The sequence below is a fragment of the Diospyros lotus genome, unplaced genomic scaffold (assembly GCF_014633365.1).
Source record: "Diospyros lotus cultivar Yz01 unplaced genomic scaffold, ASM1463336v1 superscaf1, whole genome shotgun sequence".
In the NCBI taxonomy this organism is placed as follows: Eukaryota; Viridiplantae; Streptophyta; class Magnoliopsida; order Ericales; family Ebenaceae; genus Diospyros; species Diospyros lotus.
Genome location: NW_026267104.1, coordinates 5,588,639 through 5,615,221, shown reverse-complemented (window position 1 = coordinate 5,615,221; position 26,583 = coordinate 5,588,639). Strand labels below are relative to the sequence as shown.

General features: G+C 39.3%; 1 protein-coding gene across 2 annotated transcripts; it reads left to right on the top strand.

Moving 5' to 3' along the window:
* Positions 1-162: 162 nt before the first annotated feature.
* Positions 163-26,583, top strand: LOC127792906 (mannosyl-oligosaccharide 1,2-alpha-mannosidase MNS3). Of its 2 annotated transcripts, XM_052323560.1 has the most exons (7): positions 163-502; positions 2,353-2,552; positions 15,322-16,274; positions 22,728-22,980; positions 25,255-25,452; positions 25,655-25,803; positions 25,911-26,583. In XM_052323560.1, the coding sequence occupies exons 2-7, from the start codon at positions 2,511-2,513 to the stop codon at positions 26,164-26,166; spliced, it is 1,851 nt and encodes a 616-aa protein (XP_052179520.1). In that variant the 5' UTR covers positions 163-502; positions 2,353-2,510; the 3' UTR covers positions 26,167-26,583. The 2 variants fall into 2 exon arrangements, with proteins under 2 accessions (XP_052179520.1, XP_052179519.1); XM_052323559.1 differs by lacking the exon at positions 2,353-2,552 and having other exon boundaries at positions 164-502.

Sequence of the window (26,583 nt, the reverse complement as noted above, 5' to 3'; positions counted from 1 at the left end):
CAATTAATCGATCATTTCTATTTTAACATTATCCAAATTATGAAACAACATTCGAAGGAAACTACGTTCGGGTTGCTGCGTGGCAGTATCTGATTGGGGACTAGTACAGGTGGCTTTGATCTGATTAGTAGAAGATTAATAATGTGTTGTGTTGGGTGGGTAGATATTGTTCGTAGACGCGGCTTCCGTCCGATACGGCGCTGACTGAAAACACAGAGAGCTTCCATGGCGGCCGCCCTACAAAAACCGAATCGCAGAACCGATCCATTTTCGTTCTCTCTACTCTACTCTCTCTCTCTCTAATTGTTCGGAACCCAACGAGTCCAGAGAGGCCAATTGTCGTCGGATTAGCCGTTCGTACACGCGTATATATATATATTTATATACGAGGACTTCGGAACCCTACCTCGTGACTGGATCGAGCATGTCGAAATCGTTGCCGTACTCGATGAAAGATGTTCATTACGACAACGCCAAGTTCCGCCAGAGATCATGCCTCAAGGTTCGCCCCATCGCATCCCCTAGATCACCGGTTCCCTCGTGTCTACTTGATCGATTGATTTCTGTCAATTTGTTATCTTTCTTTTTCCGCATTTCGCTGTGATGTGAATTTGAATGATTGGATTTCCGTAGTGAGGTTCTTGTGTTTTTGAACTGAAAAGCATGGTGTCGGAGTTCTGGATTTGGGTCTCTTGTCGCCATGGATGTCTGTGTTTTGAGAATGATTAATTGCAGATGACCTAAGGTCACGTTAAAATGCTCATTTATCGTACATTGAGGCGAAGGTCTGTTTGAAGTAATGTCATTGAACTACCCCCCTCTTTAGTTAATTTTATGGGAATCTGTTCTGAAGCAAATATCTTTTCATAATACTTGGATTTTATGGAATCTGTTGACTTACATCAATTTATTTGTCTCTTGAGCTATGCAATAATAAAAACTATGTCCCAGTCCTACGTAAGCTGATGAAGGATAATCACCTAAACAAGATCATCATTTTCTAAAAGTCAAATTGTGATATCTGTATTGCAAATATATGCTAACTTCAACTGAAAAAGTAGTGAGAAAAGCTACCACAGATTAAGGGCACTTATCTATTCGTCTGAGGCTTGTGTGGGACGCACGGACAATCACTCGTGGGGGAAAAATTCTTACAATGCAGTACCTATACTATTGTTTTAAGTGGTAAATGCTAGGTGGCACTAGTAGAACTTTCAGTGACTCACCATGCCTGCTCATATCTTGCAAATTTATTATGGTTTTTCCCCTTACATTATGCAGTCCTATGCCTTGGGCTTTTTTTCTTTCTGCATGATATATGGAGTCTCTGTGGTTCCTCTTGAACCCAAGTTTTTCATGACACAACATTCCCCATTTTCGACAATTGTCTAGTGCAGGAGTTTTTTTTTTTTTGCTTAAACCTTATGGTCCCTATCCATGGTAATTGGCCATGCATCCGAAATATTACATAATTACATTTACTGTACCAGAAAGGTTCCTTGTTAGTGCTTAACACTGAAGCTTCTGCCTAGGGAATAGGGCACATCCCTTATGAGGTTTCTGTCTGAAGCTTTTATCCACTTGCACTAAGCTACAGCCTCTATGCCAATTTGCCCATGGGTATGTAATTGGCAACAAGAGATTCCAATTCATTTTGCCATCAAAAGTAGTCCAGGTGCTGAGAGAGACTTAGGTAAGAAGTGCACAACATTGGAAACGTGCTTTTGATTTGGTTTTAGTCTCTACGCTATATTGGTTATAATATCCCCGTTTGCTTATTGCCTATTTATTGTTGTTTCCTAGAACTATTTCTTGACCTTGAAAGTTAAAATGGAAATAAAGGGCGTCCCTTATGCACAAGGCTGACCACTTCGTGAAGGTCAGAAGAGGGTCATTTTTGTAAGCAACCTTACACCCATGTCCTTACAGTTATCGAGGATCAACCTTATTGTTGCTACCAAGCCTTGCCCTCAAAAGAGAGAATTGAAATATCACCAAAAAATCATTTGAGGGATGCTTTTCTGTTTTGAGAAAGTTTTGGGGTCACAGCTCCTACGGAAACTATTTGATTTGTTTTATTATAAGCTTAAAAAATGTAGCCAATATTTATTGTTGAGTTGTTTTGCATTGAGTAGAAGATCTAGAAATGAGCAGTAAAGTCCTGATCGGTTTCAAGCAACAGTTAGTTAGATTGTTTTATTCTAACGGTAATATGTAACCTAGGGGTGTTTTGGGTATTGCAATATCTGTTTTATCCCTAGAAGTGTTCGCCCTAATTTGTCTATAAATATAGAGCTAAGGCAGTTGTTTGAGTGATAACCGATCATTCATTCTGATATTGTGCGAGTGCAGTGTGTGAGAGGAAAGGCTTGTGTCAAGAAAGCTCTTTGTAATCTCCAAGAAAGATTGTACTCGAGTGGGATAAGAGTGAGGGACTTCTTGTACTGTTCAAAGTTTGGATTTCTAGTGGAATTGCTCTTGGACTGAGGCTGGATGTAGGGTTGCTTTTCATGCAATCCGAACCAGGATATATCGTGCACCTCTTATTTGTGGTTTGATTGTTTCTTTCTCTGTTTTTCATTCCTTTAATTCTGTTCTTTCAATTTCAGTTTCTTATTCTGTTGATTGGGTTGATTTCGGATTAGGAGTGTGAGAGATTGACATTTGTAAGCATTGTTTGAGTTATCTAAAGAGCTCATAATCCTAACATTTGTTAATCGAGCGTAAAAAGGCTCATTTTTGGTTTATCTTCAGCCAAAAGAATAACACCACCTATTTAGGGCCTGCTTAATTTCACTTTCTGAAGCTATTTTTGGACTTTGAAATAAAGAGATGAAGCATCATTGGGAGAGCATTCAAGTTTTTTTTTGGAGGTTATTCTCTAGAAAGTTTTGGACAGCATCACATTTTAAGGAAACCATTTTGATTTGTTTTATAAGTTTCAAAACTTTGCTCTCTCAAGAAAATGACATGATGGGCTGATTAATTATTTCTTCCAACTCTCCATCTTCATTTGCCAAAGTTTGAAAGATGAAAACCAAAAATAAAGATGAAAATGATGAGAGCAACACACCAAAGATGCCATTATGGTTTCAAGCGATTTTTTAGACATTTTACCTTAATGTGAACCCGCCTTGGCTATGACTATCAATAAGCCATCAAATGACAATCTCTTTTTATTGCATATCCCTTCTGAAAACAAATAGTTGTATGGTTTGTGAACATCTAGAGGATAGAAGTATTGGTAGCAACACATTGCAAAGGAATAAATAGATAGAACGAAACAAAGTTTTACCCAATTGGTTTAGTTTATAACATAGGTGATTTAGAGCATAATCTTATTTTTTTTCTAGTAAAATGACCATTTCTACCATTCTGACAACCATGTGAAGAATTCCCTAGAGCAGATAATTTATCCTTCTTCTGCATATCAAAATGTTGTTTTTGCTTGTGTTTGTATGTTTTTTTTTGTTTTGTTTCCCTCTCTTTTAGAAAAGTATATTCTAAAGCAATCACAAAAACCCATTTCCCCCAACCCTTGGATGCCTTGAAATAATTGATTGCATATGTGCTATTTATATATGTAGTTGATCAAGATGAGCAGGTAGTCATATGAGATTTGACTTTTGTCCTTGAAAATTCCCTTCTCTGTGTACCTTTCCAATGAATGTATTGGTTGTTAGATGTTTGAAAGATTCAATAGTTGATTGTAACACATTCACATATTGTATGTCATTTTATGTATTACCATTGGTAGGATTGTGTTATGGTCGAGATTCCTAGATCTCCAATTCATAACACCTGTAAGTGTCAGAATATTGAGCAGAAAACTGAATAGGTTATGCCCATTCCAGGTTTGGTTAAGGAAGATTAGAGTTATTCTTGTTCCTATTTGTATTTTGTCAATTTTCATTTTTTCATTAGTACTAGGAGTCTTTATGTGATAGGAGACTTTTTAAAATTTGGTTGCTAGCAGGTGCAGTGTCCTAGTAGGAGTCTTCTAGGGTTTTCTTATAAATAATCTCTTGTAAATATTGCTAGGGATCAGAAAATAAACTTCTCTTTTTCCTGCATACTTTGTGTGCAAGAGATTGAAGGGTTCTCTCTAACGAGCCCTAGTCTAAACATAGGTCAGCAAGGACATAAGTCTTTGAAGGCATTAGCTACAGATTTAGCTAATTGCCCATAGACTTGATCCGTTAATAGATTGGTATTAGAGCCATCCATGGGCGACAACAATTTCTGGCAGGCTTTTGAGGACTATATGAAGAAGTATGGCGAGAACATACAGCAGCAGGAGGAGATAAGAAGGAAAAGCAAAGAAGAAACCAATGGGTGAAGACGGGCATTGGATGAAGAAACAGTGGCTTGGTTGTAATAAGTTTCTTGGGGACAAGAAACCTTTCAAGGGGAGGGAAATTGTCATGACCTTAGAAGCAATAAAGGGACATTATTGCAATAGGATATAATAGTTAGTTAGGGATATTTTACAAGTTGTTAGAAGCACATGGGTGCTATTAGGATATTGTTAGAAATTAGTTAAACATCTAGAAAAAGGCCAATTGTAAGAGGAGAGAATTTTATGTTTGAATTGTTAATGAAACTCTCATTCTCTCTCTAAGAATTCTCTTAAATCTCGCTCTCATTTCTCTCTTCTGCTCTCCCTCAATTCTCTCTAATTTCTCCCCCATTCTTCTTCAATTTTCCCTCTATATATTCTATTCCTAACCTTAATTCAATCGGATCCTTCCGATTGCTAATTTCAGCCCGTTATGAACCCTAGGTTCATGACAAATGGTATCAGAGCAGCGTTCCTTGGCTGCTAATGTCCTCCTCTATGATTGATTTTCGACGATCTAGGCTGCGATCTTTAGCGACCCAAGCTAGTTCAAGGAGCTACCATCTATCGGTGGTCCTCAGCCAGTCGTTAAGATTGCAGTAAGGAGTTGATTCTTCAGGTGGATCGAGAATTATAATTGAATCGAACTAGAAGATTTCTAGCCGTAGAATCCGTTGCGACTAGCTCTTCCAAACGCCGAAGCAGACCCAAGGCCAGGCGATTCCGAATTGGAAGTGTTGTCAATTTTTGGAGACGAAGTCGGCAGTGACGCTCAATTGTGAAACTCAAGCGTGTTGCCGACTTCTAGAGGTGACTTCGAAGGACGAACATGTTAGTGAATTTTCAGATCCGACTGTGATAGAGGAGGTGAGATACGACCACGATTCTCGGCAATCCAGGCGAATGTAAGGAGCTATCTGCTAGTGGTCCTCGGCCCAGAAGGTCGCGATTGGAGTGGGATTCCAAGTATTAGCGGGTATGTGGGTGTCGTTATTTGAACTCGGGAGTGAACAAATACAGTGGGTTGGAATCGAGAGTGTCGTGATACGGTGGGTGTAGCAATTGGAGTAGCAATGAGTTTTGGTGATTTCTGGAATCAGAAGCGATCACAAATTGGGCTAGAAATCAGGCAGTCATCGGCCTTACCCAGACCTCCGGGTGAACCCCTTGAACATCAACCCGATCGAAAACACCAACCAATCGGGTTGGGAAGGATTCAAGTACCGAAAAGAAGCAATGGTTAGGTGGGACACGAACTAAGGAGCATTCGCAATTGGTGTGGGAGTCCGTCGAAGGTAGTGACGCGGACGACCAAGAGGTTCACGAGTGAGTCAGAAGAGGAAGTAGGAAACGCGACCGTTGTCAATTGCAGTCGGTTGTTAGGCAGAACAGGTTCGGTGACTCCAATGACCTGGAAGGTGGTTGATGTTGGGAGATATTAATCTCCAATAGTGATTTACGAAGGTGATCCAACAATAGATTTGGAATGGGCGAGGCAAGATGTTGACGAACGACAGTGGATTTTAATAAGTCTTACTTGGAATTGGCGTGCGAAGGAGGATTAGATGGATTTTGGCTTGAATCCGGCAAATTGTGTCGACTGCATCAGAGTCGATTAGCATGCACAATTGAGGACGAAGCAGAAATTCGATTCCGATGCATGGAGATTGAGCTTGGGCTGATAGTTGAGGCTGAACTTGGAAGTGCGAAGCAGATTCCAATGAGCTCCGGCAATTCTATCAGATCTGAGTTGAAGGTCAGGGCAATCAATTTTAGTGATTAGAAGTTCAATGACTAATAGCAGTGAATCAGTGAAGAGCGATATGTATAGAACCCCTATCCCTTGGTCTTCCAAGTGTCATGTCCGCGAGATGTTGACCATGGGAAGCAGGGCACACATGAAACAAATGTGTTTTGAGCATGTTGGTGGTATGTGAGCCTACGGGCCAGTGGTATTTCATTGAGCACGAGCATGTGTTGTACATAACCTAAACCATAGTGTGGGGCATTCAATATGAGATGTAACATAAAAGTGAATGTGTATAATGGTACACAACATATTGTGATCCTAACATGGGAGCATACGCATGATATGGGCATACATGGCGGTGTGTGACTTAGTGTGGGGTCATGTATAACCAAAATGGGAAAATTTCGCTAAAATTCCTTCATATTGTCGCAAACATAATATGTCGTGACTCAATATTGTTTATGTGTGAGCCTTATGGGCAGTGTGCAATATTTAACCATGTGTACATGTTGTAAGAGTGTCAAATTGAGAAACGTGGAGGCATAATTGCAGCCAAATGATGCTGCATTTTCAGTGGTTAATTTTCATGCAAGAGAGCAGCCTCAATTGCAGCGAACAGTGCTGCATTTTTAGTTAGATGTCCTACTCGGGAGGTTTTGGGAAGCAATGTCCACATCAGACAATCAGATCCTCAATGGCAGCAGAAAAATGCTACATTTTCAATTGACTAGAAACATCAAATATGGGAAAAGAAGTTTGAGAATGAGTCTAGCCGAAAGGACAAAAGAACGAGTAGTGGGATTGATGAAGAGTGCGAAGAATTTGGCCATATGTTCCGCGAGAAGCTGTAGGAGTTTGCGATGATACTAATCAAGAAGTATCATTACAACTTTTTCGCTGAATACTTCGATGATCATCGCAGGAGTTTTAACAAAGACGAATTCCTTAAAATAGAGCCGCTGAAGGAGAAATTGAGGAGGCGGGAAACAGATTCATTGCTCACCTCCAATAGTGAGTAGAAGAAGTATATCGGTTTAGGCAAAATTGACAAGGAAGATGCCAACTCATTACCCTCGTTGGCTTGTGCATGGGCTGAAGGATTTGGGGGTGTTTTGGGTCAGAAGTTTGTGGGAAATGGAATAGCATTGGATCAAGAAAATTTGACTGAAGAACCCTCAATCTACACAGATATTGGGGCTGGAATACTTCCTCCTATTTTTGACCTACCAAAAGCTAAGGATTCTTTGGCTTGGGGTAAAATGGGCAGCAAGAAGGTGGAGAGGACTGAGGAGTACATGGAAGAAGGGATTGAAGAATTGGGGGATGGCAGTTCAACGGTCGGCAGCATCTCAAGCACCCCACTAGTACTGAGAATCTAGATGCTAAAACTCTCAATATGACACCGTGGGAGGAGATAACTGTTGAGCATGAAGCTGAGATGTTCGCTAGCAATCAGGGAGCCAAAGATCTTGGAATGGAAATGACCAGAACAACCTTTGATTGTGGAGATCTTAAATCTATTTCCCTTGAGAGAATAGGAATGGAAGGAATTGTTGAATTTCCTACTATGGATCAGCAATATGTTTCTGATCTGGAGTAATGGAAGACGCAGAAGGATAAAGCGAAACAAGATGAAAGGAAGAAAGGGAAGGAATTCTTTGTTGAAGGGACCGAGACCCTTGATGTTTTGCTCATTCATGTTTCCATTGGTGTGGCAACAAGATATAATGTTGTTGTTGCTGAGGAGAAAGAAAAGAGAAAGCAAAAAAAAAAGGAAAAACAAGATAAGAAGGAAAAGCGAAGAAGAAACCAATGGGTGAAAACGGACATTGGATGAAGAAATAGTGGCTTGGTTGTAATAAGTTGGGACAAGAATCCTTTCAAGGGGAGGGGAATTGTCATGACCTTAGGAGCAATAAAGGGACATTATTGCAATAGGGTAGTTAGTTAGGGATATTTTATAAGTTGTTAGAAGTACATGGGTTCTGGTAGGATATTGTTAGAAATTAGTTAAACATCTAGCTATGTCTCTAAAAAGGCCAATTGTAAGAGGAGATAATTTTATGCTTGAATTGTTAATGAAATTCTCATTCTCTCTCTAAGAATTCTCTCAAATCTTGCCCTCATTTCTCTCTTCTGCTCCCTCAATTCTCTCTAATTTCTCTCCCATTCTTTTTTAATTTTCTCTCTATACATTCTGTTCTTGACCTTAATTCAATCGGATCCTTCTGATTGCCAATTTCAGCCCGTTATGAACCCTAGGTTCATGACATGCATGTCAGCTCAGATCCAAACCCTTGTGCATGAGGTGGAAGCCATTAAGGGAGGTTCTGCAGCGTCGGGTGCAGGAGAGGCAATTGTGCACCGGCCCAGACATCAGCCATTGGAGCCTGTCCTGGTTGATGGGGCGGGAGGAGGATTTGTGCCCCGCTACACGAAATTGGATTTTCCTTGTTATAATGGCGAGAAGGATCCCTACCCGAGCTTAACTAGTGTGAGCACTTCTTCTGGCACCAACGGACTGCAGAAGAAGAGAAAGTAGGCCTAGCCACCTTTCACTTGGAAGGGGAGGCACAGATCTGGTTCTTGAACTGTGAAGATGAGCCTGAAGTGCTAACTTGGATTGAGTTCAAGGAATTTTGTCATGATCTTTTGGTCCCTGATTCAAAGAAGTTGATTGGGAGAATTTGCGAAATTAAAAGACTAGATCAGCTGCAAATTATTAGAAGAAATTTGTGCAGTTGCTGGCGCAGGCTGAAAAGATGACCAAAACCCAACAGGTCAAGCTGTATGTTAGTGATTTACATGGATCCAGAAGGCTGGATGTTGAAGTCCAGGAGCCACAGAATCTGGTCATAGCAATGCGATTAGCCAGGATTTATGAACAGAAGAATGCTGAATCTAAATTCATTATCGGGCATCCAACAAGGTGACCGCCACCAAGTAATCAGTTGGGGGCACAACAATCAAGTACACTGCCCTGAGAAGGCTGTGTTAGAATCGAATTCTGACAGGGGGAATTCTCTAGAAACAGAGAAGAATTTAGGGGGAAATGAGAGAGAAACAGAGAGAGAATTGAGAGGGAATGGAATTGAGTGGCACTACTCTCAATTTTAGCTTAGCCTACGACCCCCAATCAGACAGCCAAACTGGAGTGGTCAATCGGACTATCGAGATGCATTTGAGATGCTTTGTGGCGGATCGGTCTCAAGACTGGTTGTATTGGTTGCCTTGGGCTAAATATTGCTATAATACGGGGTTCCACTCCACTTTACAGTCCACACCCTTTGAGGTGGTATATGGGTGTGCTCTCTCCGGTGTCATGAACCTGGGTTTCATAACAGGTTTAAGAAGTAATTGGGGAGGGATTGAATTGGGGAAGAAATCAGAATTGAAATAGAACTGAGAACAGAATGTTTGGAGAGGGAAATGGGAGAAGAAATCAATAGAAAGGGAGAGAGTAATAGAGAGAAACGAGAGGGAGAATTGGAGAGAAATGTAGAGAGGAAAATTAGAGATTCAATATCAATTTTCAGTATGCCTTTTACAGAAGAAGGACCAAGCTTATATAGCTTGAACCATGGGTGCTGCCACAACATATCACACCCACTCTAACTAACTGATTTGTCCTATTCTAACACATGGACACCTTGCAGATTCTGCCATAACAAACTAAACAGCTGGAAATGAAATACAAACAAGAGAATGAAATACTAAGGCAATACAAGTAAGTAATATCCAAACCGATACAAAACTTGGCCGCAAAATTATAGTCTCCCTAGTCTCGTGACAAACTATAGCAACCATATTACCATGATGCTCTTTTATTGTTCCTTGGGTCATGACAATTCCCCATTTCTTGAGAGAGTTCTTGTCCCCAAGAACTTGCAACAAGTAGCCATTGCTCTTCACCCAATTCCAGTCTTCTCTATTTGTTTCATGCCTCGTTCTCTCTTTCTCCCCCTAGGCCTCTTCTTCTTTGTTCTTAGGTTTCCAAGATCCATCCCAAACATAATTTGGCTTAGAATTTCAATAGAAGCAACTTGATCGACCTCAATGACTTCATGTTCAAATCTGTAAGTGCTTGATGGAATAGCGGACTGAAACTGCAGAAGGAGCTTGTCCCTAAGCAAGTCCTTCACCTGAAAGAAATTTGAAAAAGGCAAAGGAAAGATGGATTCAATATTGGATGGATCATTAGCTAACTTAATTTCTACTCAAGGATGCAAATATAGCTCATTAACCGTCTTCCTTTCCACGTGACCACTCAAAATTATCAATTTTGGCTGCTCAAATACCAAGAAATCCAGACCCTTAATGTCCTCATATGAAGGTTTTCCAACAAACAAACCATCTGCCCCTATCAGTAATTCAGCCACATCTTCCTTCTGTTCCTCGGAATATTCCCAAAGCTCACCCTCAACATTTTTCTCCTCCATTTTAGCAACACCTCCTTCCTTCTGCTCCACTTTAAGAAATTCCTCCTTGTTGAAATTTTCTTGATAATCATCGAAGTATTCGGTGGGGAAGTTGTAATGATACTTTTTAGTTAGTATCATTGCAAATTCCTGCAACTTCTCGCGGAACATACGGCCAAATTCCTTGCACTCTTCATGAATCCCATTGCTTGTTCCTTTGTGCTTGTTGCTGTCAATTGAAAATGCAGCCTCCTTTGGCTACCATTGACGCTCCATTCTAGCTGAAAAGGAAGTTTTCTCCTACTGCAATTGAGACTCTAATGGTCTCATATATGCACTGTTCCCCTTGGCTGCCTTTTCACCAACAACATATTTTGAAGACCAAGGAGCTATATACATACTGCTCTTCTTCAAACAAGTTAGCCAAAATTTTTTAGCCAAAATCTACCTCTTGTTTCTTTTGCTCAATGCCTCAAGCACCAACAACCAACGAGCTGGATAAGCTGGAAGAGTCCACTTCTCACCTTCACTGCTCGCCAGAATTAAATTGGTTCAGCGATTTCCCAGCCGCGCTTCTTCTTTTGGCCTCAGCTGTCCGTCTTCCTCTTCAAGACTCGGACCTTTAATTACAGAAACTGATTTCTTTGCCTTCCACTCAAATCAAAACCCCAGCCAAGAGCTGCTATTACCCAATCACCATCCAACACCTACTTCACACTTTAGTGGCCTCGAGAATAAATTGGATCCGAGAATCTGTTGCGGCTTCCAAAGAGTTCTTTGAATTCTCATAAATCTCCTTGAATCTCTGTTTGATCAATCCCACAAAGAGTCATCGGAATCGATTTCTAGATTTAACCAAAATCTCCTCAAAGCAATTGGCAACCTATAATCCGCTTCTGTGGCTTACGGCTAATGAACGCCACCTCACCCACTGCTTCAAAAAGTCGCCCAGACTTAATTCACCTCAAACCGAATCCGCAGAGATTTGGGTTGGCTTCGCCTTCAAGTCTGGAGTGTCACAACAACACTCCTTGCTGAAGTAACTCTAGTACATGGTCAGATGAATAAATCGTCGGGAGCTCATTTGAGAGTTGGTTTGGCTGCTTTGCTCTCGTTTCGGTAATGGAGGACGGAGGGTGAAGCAATTGAAGAAGAAGGGTGAAGCAACCGAAGAAGGCCACTCGATTAACTCAAGCAGAAGGAGTCGACGGCCAAGGAACTGCTCTCGCCTGGTATTTCTGAAATCTGATAGCAACTACAATGGGTTCAAGAAGTTGCCTAGATCTGCTTCTTACCGTCTGGGTCGAAATCACTGACCAATCAAAGCAACAGTACTCCACAGAACTCCGGTTGGAATTCTCGATCAAAATCGCAACACCCAGCCGCGCCTACAGGAAGATTATCGGTTTGGTCGGACTGGACTTTCGGTTTGGTTGCAACTCTCTTGGCCATCCACTTCACCTGTGACGGACTCCGCTCGCTTTGGACAGTCGCAACCCTCTGGCTGTCCACGTCAACACCTTCGACGGACTCCTTACTCATTGCAATCCTAATGACTGGCCGAGGATCACCAGGATCACCAGTAGATTGTAGCTCTTTGAATTGGCCTGGGTCGCCGACCGTGTTGGTTGAATAGTTAATAGGATTTAACGGAATTCTAGCGCTTTGCCTGGATTGTTTCGGAAAGATGGCTTGTTCAAGTGTTAGAACTCCGATTTCGTTGAATTCACCAAGCCACTGGAATCGTCTGGGCTGAGTTGCCTTTTATGCAACGACTTGGATCCAGCCTCTAGGGAACAATTGGCTAATTCGCCCTGATCTGCTGTGTGACTTTGTCCAGTTGGAATCAATAGAATCACCTCAAGCCTCCTCAATCTGGGCCTCAATCGTTGGAAGTAATTTTACCGATCTTCAACTCGAATCACAACCACAGCCAAGGATGGACTGCTCTGATACCAATTTGTCATGAACCTAGGGTTCATAACAGGTTTAAGAAGTAATTGGGGAGGGATTGAATTGGGGAAGAAATCGGAATTGAAATAGAATTGAGAACAAAATGTTTGGAGAGGGAAATGGGGGAAGAAATCAGTAGAAAGGGAGAGAGTAATAGAGAGAAATGAGAGGGAGAATTGGAGAGAAATGTAGAGAGGAAAATCAGAGATTCAATATCAATTTTCAGTATGCCTTTTTACAGAAGAAGGACCAAGCTTATATAGCTTGAATTGTGGGTGCTGCCACAGCATATCACACCCACTCTAACTAACTGATTTGTCCTATTCTAACACATGGACACCTGGCAGATTCTGCCACAACAAACTAACTAGCTGGAAATAAAATACAAACAAGAGAATGAAATACTAAGGTAATACAAGTAAGTAATATCCAAACCGATACAAAACTTGGCCGCAAAATTATAGTCTCCCTAGTCTCGTGACAAACTATAGCAACCATATTACCATGATGCTCTTTTATTGTTCCTTCGGTCATGACACCCGGCTGCTCTCCTATGATTTAGATACTGCTCGATTAGATGCTGTGGATTATGCCTTGCAGCAGCTGGATACAGTTCTCAAGTCCCTCAAGAACTGCTTGGTAGAAGCTCAAGCTGCCATGGAGAAGCAAGCTGACTAGCAACTTCTGGACCTCCAATTTGCTGTAGGAGATTGGGTGTTATTGCTGCTACAACCTTTTAGGCAAACTTCAATAACTTCTTGTGCCAACTGAAAGTTATTCCTGCTATGGGCCCTTTCACATGCTTTGCTGCATCAGCAGCGTATTCGTGCGTGAAACGCTTTCATGGCGGCTTACCTGCAGTGCCACCTACACCCCCACCATGTGAGGCACAACCCAGCTTTTGCCCAAAAGCTGCATTGGTTCACGAATCCAGAATGGTACCAGGGAATTCCTCATTCACTGGGTTGATGATAGAATCCTTCTCCTTTTGATTGAATTCAGCAATAGAACTGTAGGAAAGTCCCCTATTACAAGGGGTTTACAGCAGTAACTAAGAACAAATAGAAGCAAAACGCAAATCGGCCAATTCGAGAGGGCCTTATCTCTGTCACGATCATTCTCCAAAATTTCCAGCTGCTTCTCTATCCTTCTCCCTCCCCTTTTATACGTAATCCTCATTCCGTTGCAGCCACGTGAGTGAATATTTCTTCTCTAACCAATTTATGACTCTTTTTCCCTTGAGTCATTTTCCTTGGCTGCCCTTGTTGGCCCCCTCCTTTTACGCCTCTGATAGGTATGACTAATGGGGTCCTAACAATACTCCCGCCCACAAGATTCACCTTGTCCTCATGGTGAAATTCGGGGAATTGATGCAATATCTGATGGTAGGGCTCCCAGGTTGCTTCCAGGGGTGGTAACCCTTTCCATTGGATAAGAACATCGAGGCTCCTCAGATTCCTTCCAGTGCCTGGCCTTATACCCAGCAGGAATTGTGGCTTCATCTCCGGTTTGGGTGTTTGCTGATCAAGGAATTATGTTGCTTCCAGCACTGCTCCTTCCACTTTGCGAAGTTGGGAGACATGGAATACGGGGTGGATCGCACAAGAGGGTGGTAGAGATAGCTTGTATGCCACCTTCCTGTAGAACTTTGGTGACATCTTCTTGTTCACCCTAGTTGCCAACGTCTTTTGTCTGTAGAGGTGGATTTTCACATAAACTGGATCACCCACCTCGAATTGCATGTCTCGCCGCCTTTTATCTGTTGTTTCCTTCAGTCTTACTTGCGCCTGCAACAATTGGGTCTGCAACTCATCCAAAACTGAATCCCGCTCCAGCAACTACTGTTCAATTACCGAAACAGCTGTTGTGCCCTTCTCAAATCTCAACAAGGGGGGAGGTTCATGCCCATAGACTATCTGAAACGGAGTTAATCTTGAGGAGACACGGAAAGAGGTATTATACCAATACTCTTGCGCAAGGAAGCCAGCTGCACCACGCCTTGGGCTTTGTGTGATAGTCTGTTTTTCATTAGTACCAGGAGTCTTTGTGTGATAGGAGATTTTAAAATTTGGTTGCTAGCAGGTGCAGTGTCCTAGTAGGAGTCTTCTAGGGCTTTCTTATAAATAATCTCTTGTAAATATTGCGAGGGATAAGAAAATAAACTTTTTTTTTTTTTTTCCTGTACACTTTGTGTGCAAGAGATTGAGGGTTCTCTAACGAGCCCTGGCCTAAACATAGTCAGCAAGGACGGAAGTCTTTGAAGGCTTTAATTGCAGATTTAGCTAATTGCCTGTGGACTCAATCCGTTAAAAAATTGCTTAACTGTAGTGTCAAATACTAACATTTTTGCCAAAATTCTTTCTCGTGTTATTGTCCTCTTTGTAACTTACACATTTTTTTGGAATTATAGGTCTTGTTTCTTAAACTTGAGATTATGAGTTTTTCTAATTGAATACTGTAGCAATAAAAAATGTGTCTGCGTTTCTCTTTTTCAAGATCTTTTAACCAGAACAAATTTTAAGGATACTCTTTCAGGTACTGCAAAAAGAACAACAGCAAGATGGCAACTTAATCTTACTTGTTGGGATTTTGTTTATGGATCTATTAAACACAATGATTTGTTGTATGATGTAGTGTTAGAAACACCTCTGCTGTGTTATTGTATTAGAAGAAATAACCAGCATGCTCTTCCTGTCTCCTCATGCACTGGTTCTTCTCAGCTGGGCAGGATTTTATTGAATCATGAATTCTTTTTTTCTCATTAAATCGTGAATTATTACGTGCTATAATTGCTTGCATATATAGACATGCTGCATTTTTTTTATTTTGGATTAATTTTTGCTTTTTTCTTTTTCTGGCAGGTGATTACTCACACTTTACTCACCACTAATTTGAAGCGTGATTGTATACAATGTAGTACTGGAAAGTTTTTAGTGTTACTAATGATTGGCGGTTTAGCATATCTTATTTTAACTCATTCGAGTCAGATAAGTTCTGTGAATAGTTTGTCAAAAGATATTGGGACCAAGAAAAGGGATACTGTCAATGTGGAGGGTAGATTTGATAGATTTTGGAGAAAGCCACCAAGGCTTCCTCCTCGCTTATCACCTGATGAAATACGTAGGAACAGTAGTTCTATTCATGGGACCAAGAAGCTCAATGCAGCATCTGACTGGATATCCAGGCAACAAAGTGTTAAGAATGCATTTATCCATGCATGGTCTGGCTATAGAAATTATGCAATGGGTTATGATGAACTTATGCCCCTGAGCCAGAAGGGAATTGATGGTTTAGGAGGTCTTGGCGCTACCATTGTGGATGCTCTGGATACAGCGATGATAATGGGACTTGATGAAGTTGTCTCTGAAGCAGGTTCATGGATCGAAAAGCACCTTCCAGAGAGGATTAATCAGAAGGACCAAGTTAATTTATTTGAAACAACCATTCGCATTTTGGGCGGCCTTCTGAGTGCTTATCATTTAAGCGGGGGAAAACAAGGGAAAGACCTTATGCACAAGGGACCCAAACCAATTGTCTACCTAGAAAATGCTAGGAACTTGGCTGATCATCTGCTCGTTGCTTTTACTTCTAGTCCAACTGCCATTCCCTTTAGTGATGTTGTTCTGCACGATCGATCTGCTCATCCTTCTCCCAATGGATTGAGCAGCACATCTGAAGTTTCCACTCTGCAACTGGAATTCAACTATCTCAGCTCTCTTACTGGTGATCCTAAGTACAGAATGGAGTCTATGAAGGTTTTGGAGCATTTTAAAACTCTCCCAAAAGTGGAAGGACTGGTTCCTATTTACATAAGGTATGAGCCTCACATCTAAATTTTTCATTACGTCATTGCTTAAAGGTGTCTTTGATAGTAACTTCCTCTATTTAACCCTTTAAAGTAGTTCTGTAAGTTAGCCTATAGTTGCTTATTTTTGGAACTAGATATGTGAGACTGTCTTTTGAAAGAACATATAAATACAAAAATGAAAGCATCCTTACTAAAAGGAAAAAGGAGAGAATAAGTAAAGGCAAATAAAGAAGAAAAAAAGTAGGAAAGAAACATTATTCTCTTTCAGTCCCATGAGGCTCATCTCACGTATGACATGTGAAGAGGGATGCCTGTCTGTCTGCAGATTGTTTAAATTTGCAAAGGTAGAAAAAAAAAAAAAAAAAAAAAAAACTCTTCTTCAAGGAGTTCCCAAATTCCAAGCTCCAAGTCTGCAATAGTGTCAGCTAAAAACATGTACATATTATATTTTTTTGGATGGGCATGAACCATTGAAATTATCAATGTTATGTTTGAGATAGTTTTACAGATAGGTGCATGCTTACCTAATAGAAAGTACTGTATAACTTTAATGAGTGTGTGATCTCTAAACTAGATGCTGCTTCTAGTTTAGAAACTGCAGATTTTGACTTCTGTACCATCCACTAAAATCTGGCATAGAGTCCCAATGGTAGAGCAATGTAGTGAGACCCTGACAGACCATTGTAGGAGTGTCAATCTGAACTCGCACCCCTTGGACTGGCCCAAACTACCCATCAATAAGAACTTGCTGAAGGCCCCTTGTGGGTTGAGCCATTTGCATGAAGACCCCCTGTTGTTTAAAAATGTCTCTAGAGGTCTGGTTTACATTTTTTCCTTGGACGCCCCTCGTTACAAACGACATTAATTAAACCTTAAGTTAAATATTTATATATTTCTGACATGATTCTTTTTTATTTATATATTTCTGATATGTTTTTTTTTATTACTGATCAGAAGAAATATGTGTATATAAATATATATATAGAAAAAGATGAAACAAGCTGGAAAAAAACTGTAGATTCTTGTATTCTATATTCTCAAGTAGTATAGGGTATTTATACACAATACGATTATCTCCTACATTCTAGGGATATATTTAAATATATTTAGAAAATAAAATACAATAACAAGAATTTTAAAAAAACTGTTGAGATATTTTGAATTATTTGTTGCTTTATCGGTTGCCTTTATTTTTTTATTCTTGGAATTTTCTTATCTCCAAATAAGGTCACAAATGAGTCGAGCGGTTCCTGAACAACTTGGTATTCAACTTGATAAAAGTTAGTTTAAACTTAATTTTGAAATGTGATTTGTAAACGAACAGAGTTTAAGCTCGGGTCATTAGCTTGCGAGTTGATTCGATTAGAGACTTGTGAGCATACTCGATTTGAAATTCGTGATTAGTTTGTGAATAGATTCGTTTATAAATATATTAATAAATTTATTTATAATTTTATAGATATATTATTTTATAATTAGGTAATATAGGTATATATTATATATATATTTTATAAATATATTATTTAAACATATGTAAGTAAATACATATGCATATACTTGTAATTATATTATATGAAGGTTAAATAAGGCGGGAGTGTCTTCTAAGAAACCCTAAATCTAATTATTCTTCTTCACTTGTTCTTCTCTCTCCTCCCTCTCTCTTCTACCTCTCGCTGTATTTGCGCTGCCTCCCCCCTTTGCCCGCTTGTTCCTTTTCTTCTTCTCTAGTAGCAGGCAACAACCGTACCTTTGCCTTCGGCGCTTCGCCTTGCTGTTTCTCCTGCTTATGAGACTACCGACGATAGAGCGAGGGATCGCAACACACTGTCCATCTTCTCCGACGATAAAGCGAGGCCTCGCTCTTCCTTGCCTCCTCACTGGCTTCTCCTCTTCTTCTCCTTCCGGCAGTGGCAGGGACGATGATGGGAGTCAGATCAGATTAGATTTAGTGGTCGGGGACGGTCACAACGTTGTCCATATTCTCCGACGTGCGACCTCTGTGCCTACGACGATCGAGCCCGAGCCCTTGCTGATGAGCCGAGGTCGAGCCCATACACTTACTCACCGAGCCGAGCTTGAGCTCAACGAAGCTCGACTTGGCTCAACTCGATTACAACCCTATCTCCAAACCACCTTATCACTTTATCCTTTTTATCTCCTATTTTTCCAGCCATAAGATTAGGGGGAAAAAATCCAGCTGTTACTCGGGTCATCTTTCGAGTAAACTTCCACAATTTATTTTATTTCCACAATATCGATATCTCTGTGATATCTCTAACAAAATGACATTATGGAGCAAGATATGGATCGGAACACAATCAAAGATATGGATCGGAACACAACCAATGGCCACCATCACCCTGAGTTTGAAATTTAAGAAAGTTAGGATGCAAAATGATAAGAACATGTCAATAGAAAAATATATGTTTTTACAACTTACTCACATTTATAATTTATTATAATATTAAGAAATTATTAGTTATCTAAACAAATTCAAGAAATTATTTTTTACATTCACATTTTAGAAAGAAGTCCAAACGAGTAGTTCTAAGGTCTATTTTATAAACTATTCATAAACAAATTGATAGTTTTTGAGTTACAAAATGCTTGAATTTTAAAGATATGAAGTTATTTTATTTTATAATTGACTTACAGCTTACTTTTTTAAACTTATAATATAATCTGATTGCTTGAGTGATTAACATGCCTGCTCTTACTATGAACACTGGTGTATTCAAAGTGTACAAGAAGTATTTGATTCTAAGAAAATGTTAGGTCCCTGGCCCTAACTTCTGATTTTCCTAAAGATAGAATAGCAAGAATTGGAGAAATAGAGAGAGATGGGGGAGGATCAGACAAAATAAGGGGGAAAACTGAGAGATATGAAGGAGTAAAAGACAGCAAATAGGGGGAAACAGAGAGAGAGAACCAAGAGAAAGTAAGGGAGAACAACAGAGAAAAGGAAGATCTTTAATTCACAACAATCATAATGATCAGCCATGTGGTTATACCTTTATGTATAAGCTATCCACAGTTTCTACAAGACAGTTACCACTCCACTACAAGTAACTACTCCTTTAATCATTCCATAACCTCTTAAATCACTCCATAACTGAGAATAATCAGATAGTAAAAGTAATAACAACTCTCCTGCAAAATAACATAATCTGCAAGAAATAAAAATAACTAGCTAAGTCATGACTTTCCCTCCCCCTTAATGGATTTTTTGTCCATAAGAAATCTTAGCATCTGGCCTCACTTTTTCATCCAATCCCTGCATTCATTATCTCTTTCATCTTTCTTAGATTGTAGGGTGTCGAATCCTTGACCTTCATGTAGTAATCATGCCAGTTAGTTTTAGCAGTAAGTATTCCGGAAGCCACATGATCTTCCGTCATCTTCCAAAATGTATCAAGGTTCTCCTGTTCAGTCCACTTCAATTGTTCCTTCTGCATCCTCCTCGGCTCCCAGGTCTTGTTGGATTCAACCTTTACAGACTTCAACCATGCTTTAAAAGCATCATTTGCTTCCTGTTTGCTGTTGTACACCAAAGGTTCATCTTCCACAATTGCAGTGATTTTTCCTGCAACAGCCATTCCTTTCTTGGCATTCTAAATTACCTGATCCATTGCAAGTAATTCATCAACTTCTTGGAGATCGGATGTCTTAGGTAAAATTCCAGCTCCTGCTGGAAGCTATTTTGTAGTGGATCTTGAATTAAGCTCCACTGGTATACTGTCCCGAAACTTCTTTGAATAAAGATTCACTGGTATATTGACCTGAAACTTCTTTGAAATCTAAATCAGAATTTTTTCTAGCTTTTGGTGTATGTTAGCAAAACCTTCCTCAAATATTTTCTCCAATGACTGTACACTTACACAAGTCCCTTATGCCATTTCCTCCGTCAAATTCTTTTGATTTCACTCTTAACAGCAACTGTAACTGCTTCCAATCATCGGCAACTGCCTCTGAGACTGCTTCTAGAAATCGTCTTGTACTCTCATCTTCAGTTTTAGTCAGAAACACCTAGATCCATCCAAGAACCGGTCTGCTCTGATATCAATTTGTCAGGACCCTGGCCCTAACTTTTGATTTTCTTGAAGATAGAATTGCAAGAATAGGAGAAATAGAGAGAAATGGGGGAGGATCAGATAGAATAAGGGGGAAAAGTGAGAGATATGAAGGAGAAATAGACAGCAAATAGGGAGAAATAGAGAGAGAGAACCAAGAGAAAGTAAGGGAGAATAACGAAGAAATGGAAGATCTTTAATTCACAACAATCATAATGATCGGCCATGTGGTTATAGCTTTATATATAAGCTATCCACAGCTTCTACAAGACAATTACCATTCCACTACAAGTAACTGCTCCTTTAATCATTCCATAACCTCTTAAATCACTCTATAACCAAGAATAATCAGATAATAAAAACAATAACCAACTCTCTTGCAAAATAACATAATCTACAAGAAATAAAAAAAAAAAAATAACTAGCTAAGTCATGATAGAAAAATAAGATAATAGGAAATGTGTGGACGAGCCCTTGAAACCATATTTTAATGTTTCTGCCAATTCTGACAGGATTTCATAAACCTGGAGAGTACTATTTGTTATTTCACATAACCCAAGGGAGCTCAGTATAATTTCCCCATTTTCTTTCTGGATCTTTCAATTGGCTTCTTTTTGTATTTTCTGGAATTTTTGAAATATATATTTTGTTATATGTTGATAATCATACACATATATGTGTATATTACATATGCATGTGTTGACTTGGCATTTGGCCCGAATGAACTTGCCCCATTCTTTTTGCCTGATCAATTTGACTGATTTGTATGTATTGTATATATGTTATGTGGATTTGTTTGTGATATTTATAGTAAAAATATCTATGATAATTTCATTTGACATGATGGAGGGTACAGCAGGGGATGGATTTAGTTCTTTCAATCTGGTCAGGCCCAATCCACCCCACTTGCTCCTCGGGCAAGTTTGTTTTAGCCTTGTTAATATCTCCCCAACCTCACGTTTGGCATGGGGTATAAGAGATATAATTATCCTCTGACACATCATTACCTTTTTTGGTATCTAAATTGATGTAGGATTAATTAATCCTTGGATTAATTACCCCACAGTGGGATAATAAATTCACCTTCCACCCAGGTATAAATTAATAACTTGGGCTGTTTAGACAATTTTGCCCCTAAGATATAAAGCAGATCACACTTTCTCTCTCCTCAATTAATGCCCATCTCGTCTCTTCCTTCATCTCTCTCAACCCCTGTGCACTTTGGCAGTCACTCCTCTGCACCAATCTTCCATTATTTCTTGCATCAACATTTCAGATTTGCGAAGGAGCTTATGGGTTTTTCCCCATTTGAAATTCTAGATCTTTCTAAGTACCCCTGTCGAGCATGTCTTGGCGGAGCATTCCTTGTTTAATTGTAGAGTTAAGCAAATCCATGGCTAGTTCAGGTTCTTGCAAATTTTGGGTCGATGGGTGTCCTGGGAACTAGGTGCCGGACTAATTTTGGATGGTTGGCAAGTTGTTGGGATTATGCCACTGGAATGGTTGAAAGTTGATTTGAAGAAAGGCTTCTCTTGAATGCATTGTATAACTGGGCTTTATAATTAATTTTTTGGTCTGCTGCTATTCTGTTTGATTTTCTTAATTATGTGCTATGAGGTAAAAAGTAATCTAGCTGAATGTAGAAAATGGGATTTGAGGGCAGAGATCACAGCAAGGAGCAATGGAAAAGAGAAAATGGATTTGGTGAGTGAGAGTTGATCACAAGTTGTGAAGATAAAAGTTGTTTTTACACTATAGTAGATGAGTGATTTGGTAAATTAGCAAATAATATTAAGTAATATCTCATTCTCTAACTTTTAAACCAAGCATAGGATGGTTAATACATAAGGTAATACCTCTTTTACCAAATTTGGGACAGTATTATTTAGTCCTTTCAGTATTTTATCCCATCCTTTTCTTCATCTCATCACTAGTTAATCCGGATACCAAACAGCCCACGAGAGTGTTATCTAAACTGCAGGCTTCCCATTTACTATTCCCAGTGTCCGCCATAGCCATTTCCAGAAATTATAAATAATAATAAAGACTGCCAGCTTCTGAAAATATATAAATATATGTAGAAGTACATAAGAATGTATGAGATTACTATTTAAAACATGTTATTATTAAATTGTATGCTCCCATGAACTAAAAATTGACTGCATTTTTCTAGTTAGATCTGGCCCCAGACTCATGCCAGTTTATAGTGTTAATAGGTTAAGGTTTTATAATTTTATTGCATACTATCCATCTATGTTGTATTAATATGTTAATTTCCAATATTTGACACACAGCATTGAGTTTCATTTATTACGGTATGAAACTTGTGGTTCCTGTAATTAAAACATACTTACTCATTCTGATTTCTTGTTCTTTCTGGCAACTGCAGCCCTCATTCTGGTGGATTTAGTGGGGAAAATATTAGATTGGGATCTCGTGGTGACAGCTATTATGAGTACCTTATTAAAATATGGTTGCAGCAGCTGGATAGTAATCTGACATATTTACATGACATGTATGAAGAAGCAATGAAAGGTGTCAGGCACCTCCTTGTTCGGAAATCTATCCCAAATGGCTTGGTCTTTGTGGGGGAGTTGCCTTATGGATTTCATGGAGGATTTAGTCCCAAAATGGATCACCTGGTATGTGGTTCTTTAATATGTTCCAGTATACATAACTTTTTCTTCATTTTCTCAGGGTATTGCTATTGGCAGCTCCTTTTGTCTCAAACAAAAAAAATTCTCGAACATTTGATTGACATGGGCACATTAAGCAATTTTTTATGGGTTCATAAGATTAAAAGGATTGTAACAGCTTGAATCTAGTCTCCTTGATACAAAGAGAGTTGGAGGAAGTTTACTCTTATCCTAGTTGATGAATGTTAAAAACATGCTTACTATGTGTGGAACAAAGTTCTATTCATACACATTAGACATTAGGTCTCATAAATTCATGTTGTTGCTGTTATTGTTGTTTTCAACTATTAGTGTTTTCTTTACTAAATTGAGCTTTTCCTCAACTTGTTATAAACTTTTCTGAATCATTCTAGCTAGAAGCTTCTACAAATAATGACAATGTATGTTACAGTCCGAGTTTGTGGTCAAGCTATAGGGCAATGTACTTGAACTTCAAGGAAAGGATTAGTTCAAAGATTGTGTTTTTGTGTTTTCCTACCCTTATGACCTATTTTTCTCTTTTCAGTTAATTGCAATCAAGAGCTCATTGGAGAGAACTCTTCAATCTCTGAGCTTAAGGAACTTAACCTTGAAGGAATTTCTGCTTCATACTTCCATTAACTTCCCCTTCTTTTTAAGTACAACTGAATTCAAAAACTAAAACCATATAACCACCTATCAAGAACTGCTTCCATGATTATAGCTGCACATGGAGATTACATAGGAAAGTGAAACTGACATAAAAAACTGAAACTAATAAAAGGATCTGCCATAAAAAACTGAAAACTAAGTTGCTCCCTTTTTCTTGCACCCATGTGTGTAATGTTGATAGACCTGCCTGCTAAATGGGACCACCATGACCCTTGAGTAAGCCCATTACAATCTGGTTTGTATTTATATAAGCAAGAGGGGAACTATTTGTCACAACCCAATCCCACATTTGTAGTCTACTAGGAAGTCCTAGGTATAAAACTTGGTCCCATGAACCCCATAAATTATCTTCAGCTAGCACTTTTGAGTGAGGACCTGTGATGTTACATGTAGTATCAAAGTTAACCGAGGACCACTACTATGTGGTACATGGTACACCAAGAAAGTGTTCCACATCTGATTTGGGTCAGATTGATTGATATGGAGTTTTTGGCCTGGTGAGGATACCAAGTATTAAAAGGAGGGGAGTATGTCATGACTCAAATTCCATATCAGTAGTCCCTTAAGGAGGTCTTGAGTATTCTTGGTCCCATAAACTCATAAGTCACTTTCAGCTAGAACTTTTGGTTAAGGACATGTGGTGTCACAAGCAATATCATAGCCAACCTAGGAGCTATTGTGTGGGTGTGGGCTAGGAGAACTGTTCTGAGACTAACTTTCGGTTAGGTTGAGATATGGAGTTTCTAGCATGGTGGGGATGTCAAGGATTGAAAGGATAGGAGTTCGTCACAACTCAGTCTTGCATCAGTAGTCTACTTGGAAGGCCCTTTTGAATGAGGACCTGTGGTGTTACACTAAGGGTGTGTTTGATTGCATGTAGTTGGAAGAGAAAACATTTTCCAACTTCCATGGAAAACAAAAAGCACCACCCCCTTAGAATCAAATTTCCATGGAAAATAGGCCAAAACATGCTTTAAAGGGTTGTACCATGGAACTCAATTCCATGGAAAATGCAGTGTGTCAAACAGCAAAAATGGAATTCAATTCCTTGGATGTAACATTTTCCATGGAATTTCCATGCTATCAAACACACGCTAATATTGCTCTTTCTAAAAAATTCAACAATTTCTTTATTTTATTATTGAACTGGCCTTTTTTGTTCTGCAATTCAAGAATTTCTTTATATTCTTATCAAAATACCATTATGTTACAGATGTTGAAGGAAATGATTCCTTTGTTCCTGTGATGCATCCACCAGATTTTCTTGTAACTTAAAATTTAGAAGTATACGTTTCAGGAATTTTCCAAGTTAAGCTAGAAGTCAATTCTGATTTTTTTATTGCCATCCTGCTGAGAAATCTCAGGAAGAAGTTCACATGCTGGAGAGTCATTTTCCTTTCTATTTGTGTAGCTTATGTAAACCATAATTATATTTGCATGAAATACAAGCAGAATTGGCTTTGATTTTTGAAGCTGTCAGTAAAAGAAATCATCCATTTGAATGGGTTAACTAGCTGGTTGTTGCACTCTTTGAATCCTGTACACTGATTTGGATCCCTTGATATAGAAGGAATTTGCTTTCCCATTCAGGTTTGTTTCCTTCCTGGAACTCTGGCCCTAGGTGCCACCAAAGGCATTACAAAGGAAAAAGCTATGAGAGCCAACAAACTCACATTTGAAGACCTGGAAAATCTGAAGCTTGCAGAAGATCTAGCTAAGACATGCTTTGAGATGTATTCAGTAACTTCTACTGGTCTTTCTCCAGAAATTGCTTACTTCAATATTGAGGTGAGTCACCCTTCTGCTCAGCTATGCCCTATTGTCTTTTTTAACCATGCAATGGTTTTGTATTTGAACTATCTTATAACATCAGCTTTCACTGTGCCATATTTATGTATTTCTTGTTTATTGTTCCTAGTTCAAACAATTTTCTTCTCCTGCCATTTGTACTAGTGAATGGAGATTTCATATTAGGATCTTCTTTATGCAGGGTAGTTCTGAAGGAGGTCCTGATGGTGGCAACAAAAGTTCAAAATATGTACATGACATAATTATCAAATATGCTGATCGTCACAACCTTTTGCGTCCTGAAACTGTGGAGTCCTTATTCATCTTGTATCGCATTACTGAGGATCCAAAGTATGCAACAGGGGCTTTTCTGTGTTATATTTCCTGAACTGTAAATTCAAGTTTCATTTCTTGTCTTAGTTTTCTAGCATTTCAATCTGTTTTAACCTTTTATGCAGATATCGTGAATGGGGTTGGCAGATATTTAAGGCTTTTGAACAGTATACAAAGGTTGATTCCGGAGGTTACTCTTCCCTAGATGATGTAACTGTGCTTCCACCTCATAGAAGAGACAAGATGGAGACCTTTTTCTTGGGTGAAACATTGAAGTATCTGTACTTACTGTTTGGAGACAACACCGTTCTTCCTTTGGATGAGTTTGTTTTTAACACAGAAGCTCATCCTTTTCCTATTAAAAGAACTACGAGGGAGTGATACCTGACTGCAGTAAGGATTTGTATAACATGTGGTGTGTCACTTCTTTGCGGACACAGTTTGAAATTGAGAGTGAAAAAGTGTACACCTTTGTTTCTGTTACATCCAGAAGCAGTGGAAGTCTGGCCATGAAATTGACAAGTATTACAGGCAGCTGAACTTAGTTGTTTTCTTGTGCAAGCAAATTCATTGTGGACTGCATCCCTCTATCCTGCTGAGAAACCCGAGAGGGAAAAATATACTTTGAGGTTCTTTGTCTGTAAGCCATAAGATCATGCCAATTTTGCAACTTATTTGTACGACATTCTTCCCATTGTGTAATGGGTTGAAGGCAACTAAATGCACTTTGACTTTTTTTAGTTGAGTTTTCCTGTATTATCAATTGCTTTTGGGAAAAAAATTGGATTGATTCCTCTA

What these genes read in the sequence shown, in the direction of transcription:
- LOC127792906 (XM_052323559.1), top strand. Translation starts at nt 425, where the DNA reads ATGTCGAAATCGTTGCCGTACTCGATGAAAGATGTTCATTACGACAAC. An exon ending in GTCCCAAAATGGATCACCTG is followed by an intron (nt 22,981 to 25,254) that starts GTATGTGGTTCT and finishes TTTCCCATTCAG; the next exon opens with GTTTGTTTCCTTCCTGGAAC. An exon ending in TTGCTTACTTCAATATTGAG is followed by an intron (nt 25,453 to 25,654) that starts GTGAGTCACCCT and finishes TTCTTTATGCAG; the next exon opens with GGTAGTTCTGAAGGAGGTCC.